A 27,894-nucleotide genomic window follows, 5' to 3' on the forward strand; every position below is an offset into this window, starting at 1 on the left:
AACCTAGTGTGTTGTACAAGTTTGCTTTGGTTTGGGGAAAGTTTAGTTTGGTTTGGTTTCAAATGAGAAAAGCAGTGTTCTCATGTGCTGAGCTAACAGTCACTGAAGGTCACGAGTGTCTCAGCATTCACTGGACCCAGGAATCATGAACATAGTGTTGGTGATCGTGCTTTTCTCCCTCGTGAAGCTCAAGCCAGCTGCAGTCTATGTTGGTGGGACGAAGGAAAGTAGCCACTGGCTGGCTTTGCCTTCTCTGGGCTGTCATCGTACCTGCATCTCCTGGCCCCATGTGGTGACCCTTTCCCTTCCTCTTGCGAGGGCTCAGTTCAGGACAGGGGTTGACTTGGAAGAGTCAGTCATGGCCTGGGAGCACTTGTGCTTGATGATGGCACAAAATGTGGGGCTTCAAAAGTGTTCTCCCTTCCCAAGTCAGCAACATTAGAGCTATGACAGAATCCAGACTGCCATATGGAAGCCCATCTTCAGATGCTTCCTTCAGTTTAGGAAGCGTGTGTATTCAGCTATACTTTCTTGTTTGCTTGAGTTAAATGTTTTTGTAAGATTGGAAGTATATTGATTGACATACATTCTTCTTTGGGAAGAATATAGAATTAGTTAAAATATTGTACCTGATGTGATGCCTATGTATTTATAGCCTGTGACATGGTAGATTTAGAATGAAACAAAATAGATTTATAACTGTTCATTTCTATCTTTCTTGACTTCAGAAAATCAACTGTTAAAACAGTGACTGACTTTCTTGTGTGTACTGTTAGGTGATTGGAACCATTTACTGTGTATGACATGGGCAGTAAATAAAAGGCACTGCAGCTAAGGATGTACAGTTAAATCAATAACAACATAAGCCTGGAACACTTTTTGGTGTAGTTTTCTAGGGTATCTGAGCATGCTGTGCTAGGGCTTGTGTCACAGGGCTGTGACATTTTAAAAAAAAAAAAAAACAACACCCCTTTCTAGTAGGAGGCTGAAGCTAAAAGAATTGATTCAATGGCATATGTTACTATGTCATATAATAAATGTATTATGTGGTGCGTCCACTAATGCCATTTAACATGCTTTACTGTTGTTTAAAATTTGATGAGTGTTTTCTTTGTGAACAGCATTTTGGTCTATTGGTTTATTGCAATCTGTTCCAAAACACTCTTACTATAAGTATTCTGTGTTTCCAGATCTTCAAAGCATATATGCAGTATCGTAAGTATAATATTAATTTTTTTTGCCACCAACTCAACAGCCCAGAAGCCAAAAGGGATCTATAAATACATCTGTGAAATCATTGCTTGTATGCATGATGCGTTCCATGAATACAAAAAGGGGTTTACAAAGGTCAGAGAAAGTTGATTGCGGTATTTGGAAATACAATGGAGATGGATTAAAGGTTTACATTTAAGTTGTTTCTCTGTAGTTTTCTGCAATAATGATTTGATGCTGCATTGGAACATGGCTTTTCAGCAAAATGGGTGCCTCAAACAGCTGAGAATAACCCATAGTAATTAAAATGCTAATATGTATGTCATGGGTTGATGAAGTTGAATAATGCTTCTTGGCCTTGTAAACTTCCATACTGAGGGTGAGAACAGGACTGGGTAGAATAAAACATTGTGGAAAAACTGAGAAATACCATAACATCTCCACATTACCTATTTTTCCTAGTTGTATAATATCAGCTCCATACTATCATAAATGGGCTCTGGTCAATATTACAACTTTGCTTGTACGAAGTGATAGCTGAATGGCCACATTTCTGTGAAGATGCTGCTTTATGTTTTATATTGATACCCATCTACTGTCCGAGTGCTGAAAAGAAATATGCTGTTGTTATGTGTACAGACTTAAGGTTTCATAAATGTAAATAGTCCATCTCCATTCCTTTTATCTTTATTGATTACAAGCACTATTCTTTCATACAGAGGAATACACAGTCAGGGATCCATGAGCCTTGCAAATGTGAAGTCTTCACAGAAGAACCAGAGTTGCCAGATTTAATTATTATTTTTATTCTCCTGGTCTTACAGCAGTATCACTAAGCTGATTACTCCTGGGCTCTAGCTTATGTAACACTGCAGTGCTATGCTCAACATTAATAGCTGGTTCTCTTCTTCCTCACCACCTCTGCACACTCCCTCCTACTCGTTTTCTTTGGAGGAAGTCCAGGTACACGGGTTGTATCCTCATCAAGAACCTGAAAAATAAATTGAGCCACTGGGGCAAGAAGATGCCCTGTGTTTTGTCTTGGAGCCTGAGGCTGAGTGATTGATTACATTCGTTCCCATCTGACTTGGCTTTGTCACCTGACAAATACGATAAACTCAATCCTGAGCCCATTTTCTGTGTTAGGCCACTGATTTCCCTGGTGCTCAGCCAGCCTTCCCCTGTAGAGCTGCTGGATCGCTGGATCACTTTTGTCCCCGGTGTGGTTCCACCAAAGTCACCGCTGTTATGCCTAGAGGCATTTTCTCTGGGCGAAACGAGGAGCTATCCCAGGCCCTCTTTGGAGAAGCCATGTTCTAGTCAGTGTCTGCAGCGTCTTAAAAATGTGAGATACCTTTTATAAACCTTATAGGTACCATCATAACTGCTGTTTTTTCCAACTTGGAACAAGCTGAACTCTTCTTCTAATAGCCTGCCTCACGCATTTGATGGATCTGATACTGTGGGGCACCAAGCAATCTGTGGCAGAGTTTGGACAAAAATGCTGGTTCTCTTAGGCCAGGAGATACAAACATAATTGAACAGTGCTTGCTTTATTTTCTTTTCTCAACTGTGATGCTCTCCTGGGAAAACATTCACGGGAATCCATTTTATTTGTTTTGGAACACGAGCTTTTCTTGGAATAATTCCCTTGATTGCTGTAGGAGGAGGATTTCAGTTGGACTACTTATTTTCTGAAAAGAGGAAGGGAAACTTCCATGTTAAATTTTTATTTCCTTGTTTCCAGATCTAGCCATATTCATATCTCGTAAATCTCAAGGGTCCTTTCCCAAGTTGTGCAGGGCATGTTATAAGAAAAGCTTATGAAAATTTTTTCACTGGCCGATCAACTAAAATGATTGTTTTCCTAAAGAAAAAAAATATTTTTAAGAGTTCAGCTCATTTTATTTCTGTTAGCACAATCACGAAGTAACAGAAACAGAATCTACATTTTCATGTTTGAAATACTGAATCAGGGCAAAAATATTTTGTTGCACCAAACCATTTTATTTAGCAAAAAACAGAGTTTAATTTTGTTTCAACGTTCCTGGTTGGAACCTTTGTAAGATTTTGTTTCATGATCATTTTTGTCTGTTTTCTTCAGTTTCGTTATTTCTTTCCAACTGAACATCATATTTCCAGACATCCATAGGTCTGACTCCCTTTTCCATAATGATGTGAAAAATATGTTTCATGCGAGGAAAAACAGTTAATGGGAGATGACCTCTGAAACAAGCATCTGATTATTAGCCAGGACTACAGCCTTCTCCTGCTCGTAGAAATAGGTAACTCACTGCTCACTTCACTGCTCTTCTTAATTGAATCGAAATGGCTAAGAACGAACTTAAAGGCAGCAGTGCCACTGTGAGGGCTGGAGCTTCTCACAGCTGTGCAAACGTCTCCCTCGCTGATGCCAGTTACATCTAGTAAACCTCCACTGGGTCTTTGGTCCATGGCCTTTTTTGAAAAATTGAAGCCAAGGGGCTTGGCACAAGCTGTTTGTATAGCTAATTTGCTGAACAACGACAATTTGCTGAACATCTGCATCCAAAGTTTTTTTAGTCTTGTTTGGATTGTTAGTCTAGGAAGCTGTTGTTATCCAAAACTGCCTGAAGAGTTTATCACAAATCCTGGGGAGCTCAGCTCACCCTGCCTTTTCTGAAAACATCTAAGGAGGCTGAGATTTCCCTCAGTCAGAGCATACTTAGCGGCTTCTTAAACCCTGTTCTGAGGAGATAGAGGGAGCTGAGTGGTGCAGTTCTCTGAAGGAGGAACCATTTTTTTACTCATGGGCTATAATTTACTGAAAACCAAAAAAAAACCCCAGTAGTTAACTTGAAAGGTACAGAAGTTGATGTATGTTTTGTGGTTTTGGTGGTTTGTTTTTTTTTTTTTTTAACTTCCAGGAAGCTAGTTGGAGAAAAACCTGGAAAAGGGGATGTAAATGATTGGTTTTGGTTAGTTTGGTTAGTTATCTCTAAGGAAGAAAACGTTTTCTGCTGTGAGCAACTTGCCATAGTGAAAAAAATGGGTTTTGTTTAATTTCAGAGTTGCCATATGCAGTCTCAGTGGAATTAGGAGTTTACTTATGAAATGTTTTCACTTTCATGTGTCACTGAGGTTTGGAAGAAAGTTTGAGTGTATGAAAGAAATGCAGATTCCAGACTGAGACTGGAAGGTATGAAAAAGGACATTGCTTTTAGGAGTATGAGTCAAACTGACGTCTACTGGTGTCCTGCCATTCACTGTGGAGTACTGAACGTTTTTGCATAGAGGAAGGACGTATTTCAGTAAAGACAGCTGTTTACCTGAGGATGTTATTTGTCAGAAAAATCTACCAGTCATGGTTTTCTTATTAGCACTGTGCTTGAGAAGTATGTGCCAGGTGAATTACCTACCTGACTTGCAAACAATGAATAATTCAGTGTAAACCAGAAAGTCAAGTAAAACTTCCTGAATACTTTCTATCTGCCTACAGAATAGAAGACAGTGAGAAAGGGACTGATTTGGTTGTTTAATATTTGCTGATCTCCCATGGAAATGATATGTCTGTCCTTCTGAAATAATTTGTGGTCTTTTATAGTTTGTAATGAAATAATCTCTAACTACAGGTTTCAAATATGGATTATGCCCATTTCACAAATGCTGGAAATAAATAGAAGGGGGCTTTAAATTTTCCAAAAGGTCATACAGCAAAGCAGAGAAAAAGTAGGAGTAGATTTCAGGTGCCCAATGTACTGTTCTGGAGAAAAAAAGGGGAAAAAAAAAAAAAAAAAAGAGGTTGGATTACAGCCATTTGTGGTCTTTACAGCACCTGGGCAATAAGAAAACTGAGATGAGAGGAGCGAGGAAAAAATAAAAAACAAGAGATTAGCGCAGAGCCTCTGAAGCCCAAAAGACTTAGGCAAAGGACAGTAACCTTAAACTGTAATTACTGTTGTCATTTAGTGTTTCCACATGCATGATCTGGAGGCTCAGGGGAAATTAACTGTGCTAGAGGCTATCTAAGTGTAAAATAATAACAGAATTGTATGGAGGCATTTGTCCCTGGGTATAATCCAGTACTAGCGGTCCTGCCTCTGCTCCTGTCCTTGCTTCCCCATGGCTCATTCCAGCTTTTCTCAGGACAGCACTTCCTCGTCCTGGGTAACAGCAGCAGCAGATGGAGAAACACATTTACCTCTGTAGTGTTAATAGAGATTTGAGTGAGAGGCCTTTGTGCTCAGGAGACTGTAGCCTAAGTAACAGTTTTTCATTTACTGTTTCATTCTTTGCTGTCCAATAAGCAACTAATTTTTTGCATAAACTATGCACAAGTTATTTGACTGAATATGCTGCAGTTTATACATTTAAAATATACAGGTGCAGCATTTCCCAGAAGGTAAAATCCAACACCTCCTGCCTTTGCATTTTCAAATGGAAAAAAGCAGAAAGTTAGGGAATTGTGTGTGTCTTTGTGCTATTTTAGACCTACTTTAGGCCTACTTTAGACTATGCTACTGACCCCAAATGTTGTGTTGATTGGGTGGGGAAGGTGTGGTTTGTCAGAGAGATGTATCAGTGATTTCTTAGCAATTAGGGTTGCAAGGTTTTTATTATAATATTTGCTCATGGAAATCGCAGCTTTCTTGGGTCTCTGCAGGTAGGAAGCTGACATTTAGCTCCTTTCAGTTCTCCTGCCCCAACTGCCAGGAGCATCAGTGTAACGCCAGGACAAGGTATCTCCTCAGCACTGATCCCAAACTGCAGCACTGCCTGCAGGCCAAGCTGCTGTCTTCTTTGAGACGGAGATGTGGAATGAAATGATAAATAGTTTTTGTCCCCTTCGTTAGGTGATGTGAAACCTCTTTTAATATGTTTTGCTTGATTGAAACTGCAGCCATCTACCCACCCTGACTAGAGGAACTATTGATTTTGATGGAAGACATGATGAATGATTTCCTTGAGATTTATGCTTTGGGGGGTTTTTTGTGGGGTTTTTTTTTTTAATCAAGTCCTGAGTTAAACTGAGAGTGGATGTATGAGGGAGGAATAGGAGAGAACTTTTCTCAGTTCTGCCTTTATTTTTTGTTGTGGAGGTTGACAACAGAAAAGAGATTTTTTCTTTTCAGCCATATTTTCTGTAAGGACCTCAGAAAGCTTTTTACTGGACAACATAGTAGCTTTCCAGGACTGTTTTCATAACAGATCTCAGGGAAAAACAAACAAAATAACCATCTGCTTCCTTCCTCCCAGATTAAACCATGATCTCAGTTACACACTTGTGTTAAGGTATGAGGACCTTGTGCTTTCTTCCTCTTTAAAAGTTGCCTGCATTGTGAGTTGTGTTAAAGGGAAGAGGAATTCCCCTGGACAGTTTTCATCACCTGTAGGCACCTGTGGAGGAAGTGGGTACCTGGCTTAAATGAGAGGGAGGAGAAGCATATGGGGGAACAACACATGCCTCAGGTGGGGATCACACTGGAATTTTTTTGGTGATATTTCTGTGGAACTGGACACAGGCACTTATGCTGACCCTCCCACAAGCTCCAAAACAGAAATGCTGGAGAGAAGACACCTGTGAGCCACCACTTACAAGGTGCACCAACAGTGCACCTACACTAGGAGGTCTCTGGGCCATGTCCATGTGCCGTTGCAGCTTGCAAAGCCCGAACATACCAATTCACGAGTCTCTGCATGCTGCCTCAGCTTTGTAGTGTGCACCTCCTCTGGGCACCCCAACTTATTCCCCCTTAATATCTCAGCATCTTTTCCTCGCTGGTGGGTTGTGTGTTCTTATTTGGTTACTTCATTGGAAACAGACACTCTCCCCTGAAGCAAAGAATAATAATTTGTCCTCAGAAGTTCAGCTTACCGAGTCTGAACTTGAGTTCAACCAGAGGGAGGCTTCTAACAGTTTTTCTCCTCACAGGGATAGTGTTAAACGCAAGAGATAAATGTTTCTCCAATTTGCAGCAGTGGAAATCTGAAGTAATTTCACTGAAATGAATGGAGTGAGTCTGTATTTACCCTTGGGCAACAGGAGGTGGAACCTGGGTCTTTGCACTTCTGGAGAATTGAATCTCAGCCAAGAAGCTAATACCAAATGTGCATTGTTGTTCCACTGTGGTGATTTCACTTGATGTTTTTCTCGGCGGTATTCCTGCCTCCTCTGTCCTCACTGTTTGTTCCTCTGACACCATTCCCACTTTTCTTGTTGCAGGGATAGCTGGTGTTGGGATAGGGAATGTGATTGCATTTAAAAAAATACCATGCAAAGAAAATGGTTGTTTCTAAGCTAAAGCATTTCCCTGATCTCATTTGCTATTCAGTCCAGGGTGGGATGAAATAAGATGGAATAACTTAAACTGGGTTGGCCCTTCCTGAAAGGGAAGTGAGGAATAATAAGGGGCCCTACCCTGTAGAGAAGATGGTAATTTTCAGTTCTTTTCAGGGCTCTCACGGGTTTTTTTTCCATTTTTTGTTCAGGTTTCTGCATTTTGCAGAATACCATTGTTACCCTCAGTCTCCTAAAATGACATTTGGAGCTGAGACTTCAGCAGTTTCATCCCTTACATAATTCTGCTGTATCTTTGGCAGCATTTCGTTGTTCGTCATTTTCCTTTCGTAATGGTCGTTCATAGGTACAGCTCACCTCGCTCTTAAAGGAAAGGCCCAGATCAAAGGACGTCATCTCTGACGTTACTGCATTGTCAACAGCTTGCCAAGTCCGTGATTCTGTAATTTATCACTGGATGTTTTACGCTTCTTCAGACTGCAGTGGCCCAAGACACACGGGACTTTGTATCCCGATCTAGGCATCTGTTCCAACTGCTGTAAAGTCAATCCTTCTGCTGTAGTAGTTTATTTCCCCAGATCTCCCTGTCGTTACTCTGAAGTACTGGTAGTCTCAAGCCACCTCTTCATTCCTTACCGTAACACAGGTTAATGCTGGCTGTTTGAAACTATGAAGAGTCCCTAAATGTGCGTGCAGCAGACACTGGAGTATTAACCAGGGATTCATCACTTTTCATACCAAAGAAATGTAATTTTATCAAGGAAGCTTTTCCATTAAATTTTTATTCTGTGGAAACCGTAACGTGAATTGGGTCTCAAAGTTGGGACACAAAGAGCGATTTCCATAGAATTTGCGTGCATCATTTTTGATTGCCTTCTGTGTGAAGCCTGAGCAAATTATTCTTCCATGATTTGCTAAACATTTGTCTCAATGGAAATAAACTAGGAAGAGCAAGAAGTATATAATGAGGACAGCAGTTTACAGGAGTGTATGGAAATCTTCAGTGATAAGCAAAAGCATATTTAGGGCTTAGTCTTTCTCAGTCTCTTGGGGTACAGCCTTCTTTCAATGAGTGTGAATAGAGAGGTCCCTATTAATATTGATGCAAATTATGTATGTGTACTGGGAGGAAAATATACTCCGAAGTCTAATTATTTTATGCTAATAACTGAACTGCAAGAATATTCCCTCATTCCTGGCTAAAAAAGCAGCAGTAGTTCAAAGAATTTGCAGCAGGATGATCATTTTATCACTTCATTTAAACCAGCCTGTACTCTGACCCAGAGGGGACAAGGGAAAATTCTGGCATCAAAATCCATGCTAGTGCACATGCAACTCTAGTTAATAATGAGTTTTGTGGCCTTTGAGGGCCAGTTTTCATTGCTCTAGGCAGCGGATAAATAGAGGGGCCTGTGACAAATCTGAACCAGTTAGATGTCCTGGTCCCTTGAAATCAAGGCAGAACCCCTTTGTTTTTAAGATTTCTGAAAATAATTTTAATTTTGCAGATGTGCTTTGGAGAGAGGCTTGGCCAGCAGCCAGAGGGACAGGCTGCTGCAGAATATGGGCAGTGATGTAAAAAGCCTCTCTGCTAAGGGGGTTGCGGAGAAAACCCATGAAGAATATTTGTACCATGCTTCTATGCCTTGTACTGCTCTGTCTCTGTGGTGAGCTAAGGAGAGTTTCAGCTGGGATAAACTCTGAGCATACTAATACTTGTCTCAGTTTCACAGGTTTTTCCTTCCCTGTTAATTCTCTGTGTGCCCTCTTACATCGGGGCCAGCTCTGTGCCCCAGCATAGGATCTCTTCCCCGCTTTGCTGACCCCATGGCTGCTCTGTGTTAGGTCTCCTGCCCACAATATCCCGCTAGAAGTGATCCCTTTTTCCAAATCGGCTGTGTCGTCGTAACTTTCTTGTCAAGTAGAGAATTGCAGAATTTGCCCTGGGGGAACATGGGGACAGGTTCAGTACACTGCCTAAGCCGGGCACTAGGCAGTTCAGGAGTTCAGGGGCAGAAGGGCAGTTTTCTGCCACTTTGTGGCAGCCAGATTCTGGGCTGAGGTGGGAAAAGTGCCCTGAGGTAGGTCTCTCTGCATTGTCTGTGCTCTCTCCCACAGTGATGGACACCAGGGAGCTCTGCAACTGTGCTTTTTGCAGGCTCCGTGGTAGGGATTGAAGGAGAACATTTGAAGATTAAAAGAAAGGGTTCTGACGTACAGTGTGTCATGACAAGGATCAAGGTCAGTCCTTTGGAAGTATCAAATTAAAAACTGGTTTGGGTAAAGCACAGAATTATAAGACGTGGACTGTTTCTTTCCTTTTTGTAAACTAGTCCCTTATTTCCCATCTTTTCCTACATTTCCTCTTGATACAGAAATTGTTCTGTAGAAACTGTTCTGTTTTGATGCTTCCTCTGTGGCAGATGGCCTGTCCCTGGCAGCTATACGCTGCTAACCCAATGCTGTACAGCAGTGATACATAAACCTCTGCTGATTTTATTAACGTGCTTTGTGTCAGGCATCCATAAACCTCTGAATCTAGGAGCTGAAGAAGTGCAGTTGCAACCTTTATGGTGTACGCCCCGATCGATACAAATCATCAGTCGCTTCCTACTGGGCTGGGAAAGGCGTGCATGGGAGCAAGCTCCCTTGTCTTTTTTGTCCAGTGTATTTATGGTAATAGAATAAAGAAGTAGCTGTGCTATAAACAACCACTCTGCTGTTGGGTGCATGAGCAGATACGTGAATATGAGCAGCAGCATAATTGCGGTTTTCCCTCTGTCGTAAGATTGGCTTCTGTTTTGCATCTGGCTTCTAGTTATGAAATTTCCTGAGAGAAGACATTGTACAGCCCATGTAATTCCCACCAGGCAGCACTTTAGGAAGATCAGTGGTTTGCAATTCTATATCTCATCTCCACTGAGATAGCAACAGAGCTTTGAAGGTGTTAAAAATGGACAAGAAAGGCTCACTAATATATCACTACCACTCATGCGAACCTTGAAGTTTAAGTGTTGCCGGTTTGAAATATTAGAATAAGCTTAGACTTTTTGGCAGTTGTTGCTATATCACTCCAGGCAGGCATCTCTGTAAAAATAGGCTTTGTTTTTTATTAAAGCTAAATGGGCCTTCTGCAGATGTCATTACCACCTGGCCAGGGAGGTGTTGACAGCAGTGGGCAGTAATCAGTGCTGGCAACCTGCCTGTCTGGTGCAGTGGGGACCTGAGTCAGAACAGAGACTTCAGGAGATGCCGCAAGAAGAGTAAGCGACCATTTGTGATGGACTCCTCTGTCTGCACTGAGGTGCTCCCTTCCCGAAAGAGATGTCTCTTGGGAGGTATTCTCCCCAAATTCAAACTGCGTCATTTGCTCACAGAGCAGAAGAAATAGGGAAAGGAAAAATTGTTTTGAACAATGACTGTGCAGAATAGGTTACAAAAGAGGAAGGATTGTATTCTGTAGGGCACTCATAGGCTTGCAGCCAGGAAAAAGAAATCAAAAGGCACTTGTGCCCTTTCTGAACGTAGGTTTGGGAAAGCCTGGGTTCTGCATGGCAGAGCCAGCCTTTTCTTCTCTGTCACCCCGTGAGTCCAGGTTTTGAGGACCCATAGCTAGTTTTAAGTAACTGTTTTAATTCTGACTTTCTTAAATGAATTTAAATGAAATTGATTTTCAGCTTGTTTCATGCACTGTACATAGAACAGCAGCACTGACATTACCCTGCCTTCTTCCCATCCTAGTGCCATGATACCATTTTTGTTCTGGGAAGTTGCTCTTCAGCCGAGATTCTGGCAAAACTTTTGTATGAAAGTTTTTTCACTGCCACTGGATCCAGTGGGGTCCATCTGCTTGGAAGTGCCATAAATGGCAGAGGAAGCTGAAGAAAACTTCTACTCTGAGCCCCACTGCATGAGAGAGGAACCTCAAACAGCTCCTACTGCTTTTGCCATGACTGAACGCTGTCATTGGGCTTGGGGGGCAGCTATATAAAAATGCTTGGTTTTTTGACTTAGAACCTGTTTACAAAAGGAGTGTGCATGGAAAGCAAAATAAATCACATAAAGGATGGGGCAACATGCAGTTCTTCAGTGAGTGTGACATTATGGCATAGTTACTGTTAACGTGGGAAGAGCATAATCTATGCTGGTAATTCCATGAGAGAAAATGTGAATTGTATTTTTCCAAGCAGATGTTTCAAGGCAAATGACGAGCTATTAGATGAAATTTGAATGGGAAGGAGGCTGTGGAGAATGAAGTGGAAGTACGATGAGTTATAGCACAGGTCAGAAACCAGCTTTTAGGTACAGAATCACTTTGGAAACTAGGGGATTTAATTTGCAGTGCATACTGCAGAGTTACTTTAAGGTCTCATCCTCTGCTGACTCAGTTTCCCTAAATGATGATGCATACCTACACAGGCATATTGCAAGGCTCTTCCAGTCTGTATATATGCAGTACACTTAAAACATGATGTCTGTAAAGCAAATTGGCATATTCAGAAAGAAAACGCACTAAGTTAGGTGTGAAGCTGCTACAAATGATGCTTTATGACTGGAAATGTGTTTGGGCATTAGCACAAATATTCACATGTTTACAAGAAGTCTCTTCTGTGTCAGGGTGGGTCAAGGGTATGCTTCAACAAAGAGAATAATTTTACCTGTCAGTTGAGTCTTTCCATACAAACCAAGCTGAACAGATTTTTCTCCAAGCAATATTTTCTCACAGTCCCTGCTTATCTGGAGACTTGCTTCATGAAATAAATTAATTTAAAATCAACCGAGTTAGAGGAATCCTTAGCCTATGAGCATTCCTGTTCTCTCGGGACGTATCAGGTGTATGGAAGCAGCAACCGTACTAATGGAATCTTTAAAAAGGAGGTGGACTTTATATATAAAGGTGGACTCTGTAGTACTTCTCTCCTTGTAGGACCAGTGAGCTATTGTGGAGCAGGAGGAAAGTCCTTTGCTGGAAGACTGCCCAGGAATGTAAGAAACGGTCCAAAGTTATAAGTGAACAAATGAGGACAAAGAGGAATTATTAAATTAGAAGATTCAGCATAGTGTGAGCACCTCTGTTCTTTGTACTGCATGGATACATCCAAAAGCTAGTCTCAATGCTAAAAGGTTTGCAATCTTAAAGATGAACTGGGCCTGATTCCCATTTAAACTAAAACCCTTTTATACTACAGAGAGGTTGCAAATGTAACTTGGACCTACTTTGGGTATCACCTCAAAGGTTGATGGTAGCCGTTGTAATAAATGAAAGTCACTCTATGAAAAGACTTTTATTGCTGAGGAAGGAAAAGGTGGAGTTTTTTTTTCCAAGCATGATGTTTTAAGAAAGGTGTATCTGCAGTACTTGGCAAAGGGATGTAAGAGAAGGGAAAGCTGTGACTCATAGCGACTAATTTTGCAGCTAAGAAGGGAGGATCTGCAGTCAATAGTGCCCTGCATGCATGGGGCCCAATTTTCTTTTCTGTCACCAGGCATGCTGTTGTTTACACCTGCACTGAGAGGTGGTTATTCTGATTGATTTGAAGAGGCTGATCATTTCTGTGGCCCAGTGTAACTGGTGAGACAGTCAAGTGCAAAATTTACCCACAAGCTGCTGATAAAGCATCCCTGTGGTTTGCAGTCTCTCCAGATCCACTGGAGAGACTAATGCATGCAGTTATGGCCCACCTCCAGGGAACTTCTTTCTTACAGAGATGTTTGATTTTGTAACTGAAGTGACTGTCCTGCTGTCTTGCAATAAGACATTGTTTGAAATATAAATTACTTTGACTTTTCTGTCATTATATACCATAAAGTGTAATGTCAGGTTCTCTATGTAGAATAAGAAACAGTTTTTCATTCCTTTGGAAACCTCTTCAGATTTCAGAAATGCTCCTGCTCTCTTGTTGGCTTGTCTAAGCAGTGAAAAAATTTGAAATACGGAGTTCCTCAAATAGCCAGCACCTGTGATAGTGTAGATCCTGATACGGCACTCATGCCAAACTGAGGAGAGAGCAGAGGTGAGAAGCAGTTTGCTTGTTCTTGAGGCAGTGCACTGCATACCAAGATATCCAAGGGCTTTTTCTCTGTCTTTCCCCTTAAGAAATTCTCTCCTAGAGCAAAAAACTTTGTCAAAGAGGGCATGATCCTATAAAAATTTCTTTTACCAAATGGGTATTTTCCATTGCAGGCCGTCCATACTCCTCGTTCATTTTACATTGCAGCCTAAACAACTCACTTGCATTTCAAAGTAGAAGCTAGAGAAGCGCCATTGATTGCTTAGCTGAGCAGGTTGAATATGATCTGCAGCCTCCTCTTACACATTGATTCCTTGTCTCTTTACTCACTGCTTCCTGAATGTCACTGAACTGTGAGAGGCCTGCTAAATGGACAAAAATATTGATTTCTTTTCCCCTTCTTTTATTTTTGAAAGCTCCTTATTTACCAAGCACTGAACTAATACCAGGAAAACAAAAGGTCACAAAATAAGGCAGAAGCAAGTCAGTTCTTGCATATTTTTTTAAAAAATATGAACCTGGTTGAAACACAAGTTCTTTAAATCGTGTTTCCATCAAGAAAGGTTAATTGCCTGAGTGGAACCTTTGAGTTCAGGCTGTTCACCTTTGTATTTTACTATTGTCTGATTGATGCTGAACTTCTGGGGTAGTTTCCTAAATGACTGTGCCTCTGGTGCTAGTTTTTCAGTGATTTTTGCAGAGAAGTTAGTGAGCAGCCCCAACTATGCCGGGTTTTGCTGTGCAAGGCAGTCAGTAACAGTCAGAGTTTAATGGTGGCAGTATTTTGTTGCTGGTTTATTCTACCAGGAGTGGGGTATTTTTGCAGTATCGTACCCAGAGAGAGGGGAAAGATGTTCGAAGAGCACAAGCTGGAGTCAAGTGTCCAGAGGCTTTAGTATCTGCTGATGGTCTATATAAACTTAGTAGTGTTTGTGGAGGCAAATGGGGATGGTTAGAGAAAGTGGAAAACTAGAACTGGTCTGAAACATCTAAGTAAGTGTATTAAGTGAAAAAAGCAGCAGGTTCTTGATATCCAATGACACTGTTGCAACTAGTAACAAAACAAAAAAGAAACAGCAAGGTAGTGAGATGGCCAAGAACAATGGAAAATGGACATATTTTACAGTGGACATGACTTTTCCTAGAAATCAAAGCAATTCTCATGCTGTCTGTGCTTGTCATTCTGAAAATAGCCATTTAAAAATGTATAAAACAGGAGTGATGCAAGTATTCTGATGGAAAGAGATGCATTTTTACTTTAATGAAATATTTCAAATTGAAAACAATTTTCTTTGTGTCATTTGCTTACAAGTGGCAGGGAAGGTTGTGTTGATAAACTTTATGCCTTAAAAGCATTGTGTTTCAATAGCTGCTACATCTTTGCTGTAGTAGCTCTAACTGCACCTACCAAGGAGTGGCAAAATAGCTTGGGGAAAGAGTCCCCATACAGAAAACTCCCCAGGGATTAATGGATATAGGTAGAAGAGGCACTTGGAGACTCTCTTATGAATAATCTGCCAGAGACACCTACAGTTAACATCAGGGATTCAGTGCTATGTATGGAGAGATCCATGAGACCCTTTGAAAGTTGTTAGCTTGCTCGAGAGGAGCAGTTGTCATTTGATTAATAAATATTGGATGGTCAGTGACACTGACAACCCCCCTGACAACTCTGCTCTTTCTTTCTGGGCCTTGAAACAGGCTCAGAATGTTTGAAATCTTTGTAGAGAGTTAGGTGTGCAGATCACTCTGACTCACTTGAACTTTTCTGCCTCCATCTTTTGTTGCCACCATGTTTCTTTGGATATCAGAAATTAATGATAGCAGCAGTCAGGACAGCTTTCCACTAGCTGAAGGTGGTTTATTTGACGATGCCTTTGTGGATCTGGACACATTGTTCCAAACCACCCTCATGGGAGACTGATCTTCAGTACAATTCATAGGGCCTAAGTCCAACCATCAGCCTGACTTCTTAATACAGGCCATTAGTTTCCAACTTCTTACTTCACCTTCAGGAGCAGACATGTGTTGACCCCGAGGCTTTACAGAAAAAAGAACCATTACTTTGGTGGTTGATCTCACCACTACGTTTTTTAAAAAAAGCCATGCAAGCCACGCCTACTAGATGTCATCACTGAGACTGTCTTTTTCCTCTGGAATTTGGTTCCATTTCTCCTGTTCTGAAGTTCTTGATTCTTGAGGTTGGGGTTGTGTGTACTGTTCCACTTTTGTGCACCCACTGGTATAATTTATTAAATCTGTCATTTATGCTCAATGTAACAGTCATTTAACTGCAGGAGCTCAACACTACAATTAACCCTGTTTTGTCAAAACGAGGAGCTGATTATCTTGGCATTCACAGGAGCATAGAGCACAGTTAGAGTGCTGCAGTTTCTGGCCCTCCTGGAGCAGTATTGCAGTCAATTGATTATTTTGTTAATTTGTTCTGCATCAGTATCCTGCTGGTTTATTATCATCCAAGTGACTTTATGTGCCATGTGTAAGTACAAGTATATTAAAAATCAATACTTGAACCTTTTTTCCTTGTAAGGATCTTATCATCCATGGTCTATCTTCTTTGATACATGACCTTCATTCTAATAAAGCAGGTGCTCAGATTTTGCTCTCTACTTAATCCAGTATCCTAATGAAGGAATAAATGAATTAAGAATGAAATAAACAAAAGGCTGTTATTGCTGATCAAGAAACCGAATTATGAGACAGTAAAATTCATGCTATTTTAGTAAGAAAATCTTGTTCCTTGACTAGTTTCTAATAAGTTTCATGCTTCACAGGCTCAAATCGTTTAGAGATGCTATTATCAGAAGCCCGAGTCTTATGAACACTGGTGTTCCTGCTTCGAAGAAACAAGTATTTACAAGATGGCATGAGGTTGCATTGTGCATTGGATTGAGGGCTGGATTCCAAGTCCAAACTTGACACAAGTACATGGGATTATGGCTGTTACAAGATCAGAATGTTTTTCAATGATTTTCTACCATCGTGCTTGCAAAGATGTTCTCTCTTGTATGTATTTTTGAAGCATGTTACCTGTGACGTGATATTTAATGCATTTATGTTACTGATGTCATAGGGAGGCCTACTCTTCTTTAAGTAGAAAACCATAAGATAGAAGCAGAATCCAGATGTGGTCCCTTTCCTGATCTAGACTAGGTATGAAAGCACAACTTTCCATCTCTGGAAAAACACTGTTTTTCTAATATGGATACCCAGTTGGCAGGAAGACTAGGATTCTCCTGCGTCAGCGATCTGCAGCCCTCAATGGGCAGTTCTCCACTCAAATAATTGGATTTGCATCATCCTTTTCCAATGATAACTTTGTTCTATTGGGGATTTCTTTCTGGAATATATGGATATTATCTGATCTTGGGATCATTACTTTCAAGACACATTTTCATCAGGATAAAGGCAAGTTCTTACCTCCTGCAGGGTAAGATCCTTATACAAGGCAATTGTAAAAGAGGTAATTTGCAGTTTATATAAGTAGGAAGCTACCAAGGTCTTACCCAAACCTTTCAACTCATTTCATGACAGAAATGCCTAATCTTTTCTGGATGTGATTGTATGAGTTATGATCATTAGTGAATGTGAGGAAAAACCCCTTTTTTCTGTAGTGAAAAAGACCTCATAATTTCTGAGACTCTTGCATCTGTGGATGGTAACAACCTGTACGCCTTTTCTTCATGTGAAATATTCAGAAAACAGAAACAGTGGGTTTAGTTCAGAGAAGGTTATACCTCCTTGAGGGATATGTTTCCTTGTCTCAGGAAATTATAATATAATACAAAAATAAATTATATTTTCTTGTGAAGATGGAACAAATCAGACAAATGAGGTGATCCTGAAGAGGGAAACCAGCCTGTGCTATTTCTGCAAATGGCTCCCCCACTTCATCCAGGTTGTCTTAAAGAAAAGCCAGGGCTCCGAAGCATTGCTTTTTGATTAGTAGAAATCCTTTTGTACTAAATCCTAATTCAGTACCTTAATGCAACAGGTCCTGCAGAGCCAGCAAGCACGTGTGGGAGCACAAATGCATGAAATCTTTTTCTCTGGCATCCCTCTAAGTGAGGGTTGGCTTCTGTTCATAATTATTTTCTGTGGTGACAGCTCGGGGTTTGCAGTCGCAAGCAGAGAGGCAGGGGTGGTAACAGAGGAAGGCATAATGACAGGTGATTGCTCTGTTGTCTCCATGGCATCACTGAGCCTTATCTTAGAGGTATCAAACAGTGTGCTTATGCCTTTCTTTACTCTGTACAGATACCTGATGCCACTAAGTACACCTTGTATGGGTCCTGCTTAATCGCTGTCCTATTTCCAGCTTATTTTGTGTTAGGTTTTTTCTTTCTTTTCAGTCTACTCTGCTTTTAATGAACCTGCACAAGTAGTGGAAACACACGTATAAATGAAAGCACCTACCAATTCAAAATGTTATCATTTTGTACCTTTAGTTAAGGAGTTAGAATTCATACAAGTACATTTTTAGAAACATTTGATACTGCGTTTTCAGGGCACGCTGCCCCATTCTGCTCACTATGAATTGGTATTAGGTTTTCAGGGTTATAATGAAGCAGTATACCTGTGAGGAAAATAGCTTTTAGCTCCCACCAGTTTTATCCCAGTTTCATCTCAGCCTTAGGCACCTCACAGAGCACTGTCTTTTGAGGCTCCTGCTTTAATTAACGGAGACAGAAGGACACCTCCAAGAATGACTCAACTGACCTAAGATCTGATTTAGCCTTTGGATTAATTTCTCCTCTGTTGATTTTGACTGACATACTATATAAGTTACTGTGACACAGTGGTGTAGCTCCTGTATACGTATTCTTAATCAGAAATGCCAAAGCCACACATGTTGAAGTGGTTTTCTGAGTTATTAGATTTATTTAATAACCATGCATTGTTTTCAAGAAAATGCCTAAGGAAATGTTAGGGGTCTTACTGCCTTCTTGCTGCACCTCAAGGTGTACTCAGTTTATGATTTTAAACATTCCTCTTTAATCAAGAAGGCTAGATTTTTCAATATATATACATTTTAATTAAATGCTGGGACTGTTCATGCTATGTTGGTTCTCAAAGTTAGACTAAAGAGTGCAGAAAGAGTATGCCAAACTTGATAGCACTTCTGCAAGGTCTGGGAATATGTTAGCACATATTACAACTCCAGTGACAACCATTCAGTGGTCTCCTTTAGGAGTGCTCTTTACATGGGTACAAATAAGACGATTATGGTCTGACATTTGTAGTTCCTGCCCCCAAAGATATTTGTGTGTCTAACTTTTCTTATTTTTTACAGTGCTTACTTAAATGTTTTTGTGGATTTGCTGTTCATGAAGAAAAGGATCTCTAAAAAAACTATAGCTACTTGTGTTTCATAACCAGTATTTTCCTATCTTACACTTTAGCCAGTGTGGTCAGTTTAGTGGCTTTTTTGCTATTTAGTTTTTCTTGCCAGGGTATTTATTTGTCACTTATTTATTACAAGGATAATCCCTGAAAATAGATTGCTTTACAAGACACGTTTTTGAGAACCTCAGGAGTAAGATGAAAGTGCACAACACTAGATTTTTTTCTCCCAGCAAATCTCCCTGGCAGAAATGGCTATCTAATGCTCTGAAAATGCCCTGGAGAAAAATCTGAAAAAGTAAAAGTGTGGCTGAGACCTGCATCCTCATTTTATCAAATGCCTGCAGCTTGGAACAGTGACATACTGGGAATTAGTTAAATAATTTTAGCTTCTAATAACAGCAATGATTGGATTTTGGTGTTAATGAAAAAGAAAAGTATGGCAAGAAGGTCCACGATAATAATGATGCCTGGATAGGGGCTCTTTATTATGCAGATTGCTGGGTGTCTAAAACATGTTCAAGCTGTAGCTTTCCTCCAGATAGGATATTTTTGTGTGTCTGTCCCCCATGTAGCCATTGTAGTAGTCCTGGAGCTCTCTACCTCGTTGCAAATTTTGACTGAAATCAGTCACTGGATTTAGAAGTTGCAAATGAATGACACACACACAAATAGTGTGATTTCATAATCCTTATCTCTCATGAAAACAAGGCTAAAAATTCTTTGTATATGTGGTTAAGAATGTTGAGCTAAAGGTGTAAAATTTAACCCTTCCAGGTAAGGAAAGCTGTGCAACAGGAAGGCTTCAGCAGAAGGAAGCGAGGATACAGAGATATCAATGACATTGACATCAACATGAATGATCCTTTATTTACAAAGCAATGGTACCTGGTAAGTTTTGAAAGAAAATCACAGTAATAATGCCTAAATAATTCGCATTCAAGCCATTCTGTGCTATTGCAATGTTTTGCAAGACTTCTTTCCACATACGTCACAAGAACTTGGGAATGGATCCGAGGTTCGGTCCTGTTGTTTTTAACTGTACCTCTTTTATGCTGGGAAGACCCAGCACATTTCAAGAGCTAAATTTCATTTCCGTCAATGGAAAGATCCTTAGAAGGCTTGAAAGAGAACTGTATTGGTGTCCTGTGGGCATTCATGGTGTGCTGTTTTGAACCCTAAAACTGCATATGAATCATGTCTTTGAGCTGTTGTCAGGTAAAATATTGTTATAGAATTATAACAAAAAGTTCTAGTGTATTGGTTAGAAAAAGTTGAGGTTTTTCTTTTTTTATGGAAATTTGAATATTAATTGATTTTCTTCTGTCAAAAGCAGAACAGCTTAAAACTGAATTTTAGCTTAAGCTAATGTCAAAATAAATTAATATTTTGCTAAATTGCTTCATTTTTAATGTGTCATATTTTATAGGGAGAAGTCTTTAGTCATAAAAGAAAAATTAAATTTTTACACAGAAGTAGCCAAATGATATTTTTTTATTTAAAAAGTTGATAAAGTAGTTTTAGTCAGTTTTAATGTTGCAGCCTATTTATGATGAAATACTTAGTAAATGCAATACTGCCTTGTTAACTTGAGAAGGGTCTCTTTGCTTAAGAGTAGTGTTTCTTATTCTCTTTTCTCTTAATCCATATCTTATGTTTTATGAATCCATCCAATATGGCTGGGTTTTTTTCCTAAGACAAGAGTTTTCAGATGAATGAGGGCATACTAACATGGATGGGACTTCATCCTTGATGAGATGATAAACTGAAGTGTGGATTAACTAACTACTTTCTGGTACTTCAATCAAAATGTTGTAGTGATAAAATAACAAAATTTTTATGAAGCTATCGATTTCTTAGATTATAAACTACAATAAAATGTGTTTTGAAATAAGATGTGTCTGATACAAAATTGAAAAAAATTCTGGAACAGCAAAAGCCATATTATCTTTCTCATGGAACTTGAGAAATTTGCAAATGAGGTTGGTGAACGTGAGTAATGCCTGAAGATACAGGGGATTGCCAATACTGCAGAACCATAGAATCACACACACACAAGGTTGGAAAAGACTCTTGAAGTTCATCTAGGGAACTTTCCTGCTTAAAGAAGGGCTAACTTGGTTATCAAAGTTGCTGTTTCTGGTACTAAACCCAGTGGTCACAAATTTCAGTAGATCCCTGCTTTCAAGAAAGATCCCTGCTCTTAAGAAAGTCCTCTGTAAAATCCATTGGTCTAACTTTTGTCTGGATTGACCCACTGCGCTGACATGCTTAAGTAGAAAAGTCCTCTTCTGGGTCAAAAAGATGCAGTGTTTAATCAAATCCTGTAAACCACAGAGAAGTGAATTTACCAGGGTTGGGTTTTTTTTTTTTTCCTTTTTACCACAGCATTATTGTGGTAGATATTACATACAGATGTGTACTCCAAAGCAAATGGGATATATTTTCCATAACAAAGATACAGGCAAAGATATAAAGCAACATTCAGTGGCTGTGGAAATGTGTCTACCAAGTAAAAAAAGCTATTCTTCCTTTTTCACTGTTGTATTAGATTAACACTGGTCAAGCAGACGGGACTCCTGGCCTTGACCTTAATGTAGCTGAAGCATGGGAGCTGGGATACACGGGGAAGGGAGTTACCATAGGAATTATGGATGATGGTAAGTGAAGACTGCATGCTAATTTAGTATTTCGAAGGAGCTTTTTCCATGTAATCAAAGTCAAAAAAAAGATTAAAAAATAATAATGGTTTGCTTATAGTGGTGAGACTACCAGCCTCCATAAAGACTTAGAGATCTTCAGGGAAAATATGTTATAAAGACTTCAATAGGGATACTGAAGCATGAATATCCAAGCATTAAAAGTAGTTTGCAGTTATCACTCGGATATCTTCCAGGGCACACTATAATGGCCATTAAGCCAAAGGAAAGACTCCCCTTGACTTCTGTAGGCACTGACTGGGGGATGTAATTGCTGTGCAAAAAGTACTTAAGAAAACAGTTTCTGGGTTACATTATTCTCAAAGTTGTACTTGACAGCTGAAATAATTAAACACTTTCATGCTGAATATCAATAAAGACCTGCATATTAAATATATTACTAATTTGAGGCTAAGTTCAGGGAAGATGAAGATAAAAGGTACGGTTACAGTCACAGCTGTTCTACTCATGGGTTACTTGCTGAAGTACAGGAATTTGGTGCAGTCTCTCAACATTTTTTTTTTCTGCTAAATTTTGAATGTTTTCCTTTTATGGTGACTGAATAATATTAAAAATAAATGAATAAAATATCTGGATCCACATGTTTTCTAGGGTCAACTGAGATCTGTCCTCACTTATTTCTGTTCCTCATCTGCTTGCTCCTAAAACAAGGTTTTTGTCAAGTAAGAAAGTAGACTTAAACATTTGTATATTGATGAGAGATCAATCTCAATGTCATGAGAAATCACAGTTTCACTGATCCTGCAGAGGCAAGACTTAGCTTTCAGAATAGCTAGGCATGACTGTGATGGGGATGATGACGAACTATTTGAGCTTCAGGTCAAATAAAGCTGTTGGCCCACCAGATACAGCTTTTGGAGAAGGGAGTAATTTGCCTTATATTCACTTCCAGTAACTATGGAAGAGAGCAGCTGAATAACACGATTCTTCATTGAGACTTTTGTTGTCTATCTGCCATTTAGATCAGTAAGGCTCTCCAAAGATACAAGGGTCTCTTCATGCAAATCTAGTGCTAAGGACCCTACATAATGGGAGGTGATCGTTTCATCAGAATAACCAAGATAATACCATATCCTCCTTGCAGATGAAGTTGAGCATGTAATAGTGTGGTGGTTGGAGACATGAGGCAGAGTAATGATCAAAATGTAACAGGAGATTGGTGGCCATTTCTTTGTATGTTTTAACTGGGTATGTAATAGGTCAGCTTATCCCATCTGAGTGTAGATCTGCTGCTTCTGTTACACCATCCACTGGGATTTGTATATTTGCCATAAGTAGAAAGATACCACACCACTGCCCTGTTACAATCTTTAGCACACTGCCAAGGTGCAGAACCTGTGCTCAGATATTTGCTAAAATGGTCTAATCCAACATTAAAAGTTCTCTTTCATACACATAATCCAAAATGTTTGCCTTAGTGATCTCCCCAAGTCTACTTAGGTAATTTTCTGTCTACTTAGTTTACAATTTTCAGTGGTTAAAAATACTCCTTTTTATATCCTGTACTGATCCAGTGCATACTGATCTTGTTAGTTTTGGTGTGCTTTTAGATGATAGAACTTGTATAAACCTAAATTGTTATTTAAATTAATCTTAATAAGTAAATATGATCTAGTCTGCAAAACAGGTCAATAAATTTTGTTGCTGAGCCCACCTTTTCAACTGGCACCTGAATTTTGACATAAATGATTGAAAACTCCTAACTGGGACTGCATCAGAAATGGTACACCACTTCAAAAGTCCACATTTAAAAACTGGAATCTCACTTCAATCGGTTGCATTATTCACCGTGATCATTCTCCTGTGGTTGTAAAGGAATCGTGTTTTGTTCTGTGATGGTGAGAAAAATCTTTTTTTGAAACTCTTAACCTTTGGTTTCTGTTCTGTCATTATCTTATTGCAGGAATTGATTATCTGCATCCTGATCTTGCATCAAATTACGTAAGTACATGCTGACCTTTTCTGTGAAATGTGGATTTTCATATTGTTATAGTCCCTCTGCTACAAAATTTTAAATAATGAGTGGAACAACAGTACAGCTGAACTACTGATCTTACAGATGATATGTTTCACATTGAAAGAAGCAGGCAAAAAATGGGACTGCCTGTGCAAGGAATGGAAAGGTGACAAGGCTCTTTGTGGAGGAATGACAGTGCTGCCTCACATTAAATAAGCTACAGCTTGCAATATTGGATTTAGGACAGAAATGAGTAATCTGGGAATTGGCTTTAAATCCTGCTACTAAGATGCAGAATGCACCTGTCACTTGGAGGGCCACGGAGCTGTGGGCTGTAGCAAGGCCTGTATTAGCCTTTGAAACCTCCAGGAACAGCTTAATTCCGTGATAACAGATGATTTGATCTAGTGCTTCAAAGCATGTGCAGGGCAGTTTGTGTATTTGCAGCATACGCTGTGTCAATTGATTGTTCCTCAAACCTACCTCAGGCTTCAGGCCTTCGGACTAGAGGATTTTTATCTTTCTTAATTCTCCCAGGCTCTCTCCAAACCCCCATTGACACTAGCGCTCTTATCCCCAGGTGTCTACAAGGGCTTCCAGCACCCATGGACTGTAGGTTGCCTTTGTGGTATGCTGCTCTTATGCTGTGCTTGTGGCAGTCCATTGGGCAATGGGCATCAAGAAGCTGTGGCTCCTTGCTGGGGAGGGTTGCAGTGTCTCCGCTTTAGGTTTTGCTATTCTCCTGCAGTCAGTGGCTTCCTGAGGGGGAAGCCCAGGCTTCTTCAGCTGAGCAATGTGGTTTAGTTTGCAATTGCGATTAAAGGAAAAGAAGAGCAAAGACAACTGGAACTTTTGGTAAAAACACGAGCTGTTCAGATAGAACAGCTCCAAAATGAGAAAAAGACAGACAATTATTTTTACATACTTGCAATTTGGAAAATAATAACACACAAGATGAAAAATCTATTTGTTGTTGCAAGTAGCAAAGCACATTTGGTAGAGAATAAATTGACATAGAAGGTATTTATTTTGGACAAGGAAGTTGGGAAATAGCTGTCCAGAGAGGTAGAGTGCAGGATAGCCAATGTCATTCCTTATGAACTGGCTTAATAACTTGATAGCAGCTAATTAAACCCTGTGCCATGACTGCAAAATTCTCTCCAAAGAGGAATAACTCAGTAGGATGTTCCCATAAACTGATACAAAGAAAGAAGTTTGTAAAAGGCAGCCTTTTTCTCTGCAGGAATTGTGCTATGTGTGTATGCTCTAGCATACAATCTGGGCAAAGCACATGCTTTTTGCTTTTCAACAGCAGGCACGGACAAAGTATGTGAGAATATTCTGGTTCTAAAAATCGTGTTTCAAATAGACAAGCAAAAAGTCTGTGCACCGTATCTGATATAATGTCAAATAGGAACAGTTCTGTTGTTAACAGTGAACCTAGGATCGTGCCCAGAAACCAAAAATAGTTTTCTCAGTAATGCAGCATTTTCTCTTTTAATTCTAAAAATATTTTCTGTTTGATGGATAAATATTTGTCAGGCTTAGCAGAAATGTATTTTTTTTAGAGTGGCAATAGTGAGTATTCTGGAAATTAATGGAAAATGACACAGAGAATGGCAATGCACAGACTTGATGCTAGAAATTAGAAAATAGTGGAGCTGGAGAGAAATCTCAGAGTTCAGAAAATAAATATTGGCATGAAAATTGGAGAAGAAAAGCTGTCTGGGTATGAGAACAACAAACCTTTAATGGCTGTCATGAAAGACTTGTGAGGAAACTAACCTTGAGATGAGAATCTGAAAAGGTTTGTGTAGGAATGTCTTTGTCCAAGCAAGGAGCGGTCCAGTAGTGGAACAATGGTCAGGCTGTGGAGGGACAAAAGATAATTGTCTGGCCAATGCAAAATGCAGAATTAGGCATGGCTTGTGCAGGGCAGATCAATAGCCAAACACAGGGGAGAAAAGACTGAGGAATGAGTGGTTGGTAAGACAGTCATTAAAGGAGCAGCAGAAACCCCATCTGAAAGATGCCAGTCTTAAAGGAGATACCACCCCAATGCTTTCATACAGGAATACAAAAATAGGAGCTATCACATGAAATCTGTGGTTTTAGGCTGTCACAGCACTAGGGGGAAAAAAAAAAGCAAAAATATCTTGAGTTGGTATAGTTCATCTTTTTTGCCTAAGGTTCACTTTTAATTCCATGCTGAATAGACCAGAGGACACAGCAAGGAAACGTGCTGATAAATTAGCGCATTATATGCAAGGTAACCAGTAAAAGGGTAACCAGTAAGAGGTGCTGGTACCTCCTCACGCAGAGCCAGCTGCAGTTGCTGTGTCTGAGAGGCGGCTGGCTGAAGGGCAAGGTTGACTCCTGCTCCCGCTGCTAAAATCTGCCATCTCCTCCCTCGCCCAAGTACGGCACAGCGGTTGCGGGGCTTGGTTCACCTGCACTTTGCCTTTCCTCCTCTCGCTGCAAGGCTGTGCAGGCCTCCTTGAGTCCTACGAGATCCTGACCTGATGGCATCTACTGTGTCTCAGAGACCACGGGGACCTTTTTTCCCAGTAGGTAGTAATTTGGGCGTGAACTAAAGACAAGGACTTAAATTCTACTGAAGAAAAGATCAGTTTAGACGTAAGAATGCAACGAAACGAGTCTCTTAAGGAAAGAGTTGTTAACTTGCTTCGGGCTGGCATAGCAATTGCAGTCACCCTTGTACAATTCCTATACCACACTTTTGGTGTATCGTGACATTTGCACTTTGGGGCAGCTTTCTCTTAAGTTATATTGTTTATTTTTAGGAAATTAAAAGCCTACAGCTTATGTTTCTCAAGTGTGTAAATGCCTGCATACCCTGGCAACATCTGTACATCTTGCTTGGAAAACTGGGAGCAATTAGAAAGTCTCTCAAAGGTGGTGGTTTTGGCACTTGAGCATTTTCAAGTGTAAAAACTTGGCATTGGTTACACGGTTTAATTTGGCTTTTATGTTTTTGACTTGCTGGTTTTCTTGCTTGAATAGTTTAATGGGGGTTAGCACTTACATAAAATGGAGGGTCAGGGAAGAGAAAGGGCTTTCTAAAGAAAAAAAACCAATTTGTATTTTCTCCTAAAAAACGCTGAACTATGATCTATTACATGGAGTGCACTTCTGTCCGTATTTTTCTTTACAGTTTCTGAGCTTTACTGCTTGAATCATCCATTTCTCTTTTTAATGCACTTTATATATATGGAAAGGAGTATGCCTGCTCATGGTCTGGATGGACTGCTCGCCCATCACGCCCTCCCAGCTTGCTGCAGTATAGCTACTTGCTTTTCTGGGATCAGGGGGTTATGGCAAAGCTGGAATTTTCCATTCCGCACCATGAATGCAGAGAGAGTCGTTGTCAAATGATCGATATTTGCTTCCAAGCCTTGGAAACCCTGCAGAGGTTCAGCCTTCAGGAAATTATTTTTTTTCCACAAAGAGAACCCTTCATTATGAACCGATAATTAAAAAGCTGAAGCCTAATATACGCCATGGTTTTCTTTCAACTCAGACTGTACATACAAAGCCAGCAATTTTCAGGACTGACTGCTCCAAGATACAGCATCTGAGTGAGAAAGAAAAGTGACGTAACAAGGGCTGCATATTAGATACATCTAATAAAAGAGGAGAACAGCACCTGTGGGGTGTGTTCATTACAAATTTCAGTATATTGTTCTAAAGAAAAACCTGAGAGCGCAAATGGAGATTTGTTGTGCCATGAACAGGAATATAAGCTGATCTCTGTCTCATGTCAGTTTGTATTGTGGTGCTTTTATACTTGGCCAATGTCTGCTGGTGAAGGTCAGTGTAGCTGCATTATCCCATTTACAGCAGCAGGGAGCTGATCATCTTATGTAAGTGGGTTTGTTCCTGATTAGCAGTAGTGAGGAAAATCAGGATCCCACCAAGAGACTCTGGCCAAGGGTAAAAAATTGCTGGTTTCTGTGTCTGAACTCTGCCTGAGGCTGAAATGTTGTTTAAAAAAACGTGGGGAGGGAGAGAGAACAAGACAGTCATTTACTGTAGGAAAACCAGAGATGACTATGTGAATAGGTAACTTTTTTCCGAAGTATTGATAAGTGTAGAATTAGAATCATGCAGCAATTCTTCGTAATAGTAATAGAGAGTAATATAACATTCAGATAAGAAAAAAGATTTTGAAATCTGTGTAATTACACAGATACAACATGCACAAACAAACATGCAGTCATCCTAGCAGCGCTTCATTGCTGTCCTTTCCCTAACTCTCTGACTTTTCTTCTCTGTAACATGTGTCTTTATGGTACAACCTTATGTTCCGTCTTCCAAGGTCCTTACTCTGGG

At 40.0% G+C, this 27,894-nt stretch overlaps 1 protein-coding gene across 1 annotated transcript in view; it reads left to right on the forward strand.

The window, feature by feature from the left end:
• Positions 1-27,894, forward strand: part of PCSK2 (proprotein convertase subtilisin/kexin type 2) — a 105,967-nt gene that overhangs the window by 31,067 nt on the left and 47,006 nt on the right. Inside the window, exons 3-5 of the mRNA XM_068405101.1 lie at positions 19,642-19,755; positions 21,416-21,524; positions 23,488-23,525. Coding sequence (XP_068261202.1) covers positions 19,642-19,755; positions 21,416-21,524; positions 23,488-23,525 — 261 coding nt within the window. The remainder of the gene's footprint in view (positions 1-19,641; positions 19,756-21,415; positions 21,525-23,487; positions 23,526-27,894) is intronic.

Source organism: Nyctibius grandis, chromosome 1 (genome assembly GCF_013368605.1).
Source record: "Nyctibius grandis isolate bNycGra1 chromosome 1, bNycGra1.pri, whole genome shotgun sequence".
Classification (NCBI taxonomy): Eukaryota; Metazoa; Chordata; class Aves; order Nyctibiiformes; family Nyctibiidae; genus Nyctibius; species Nyctibius grandis.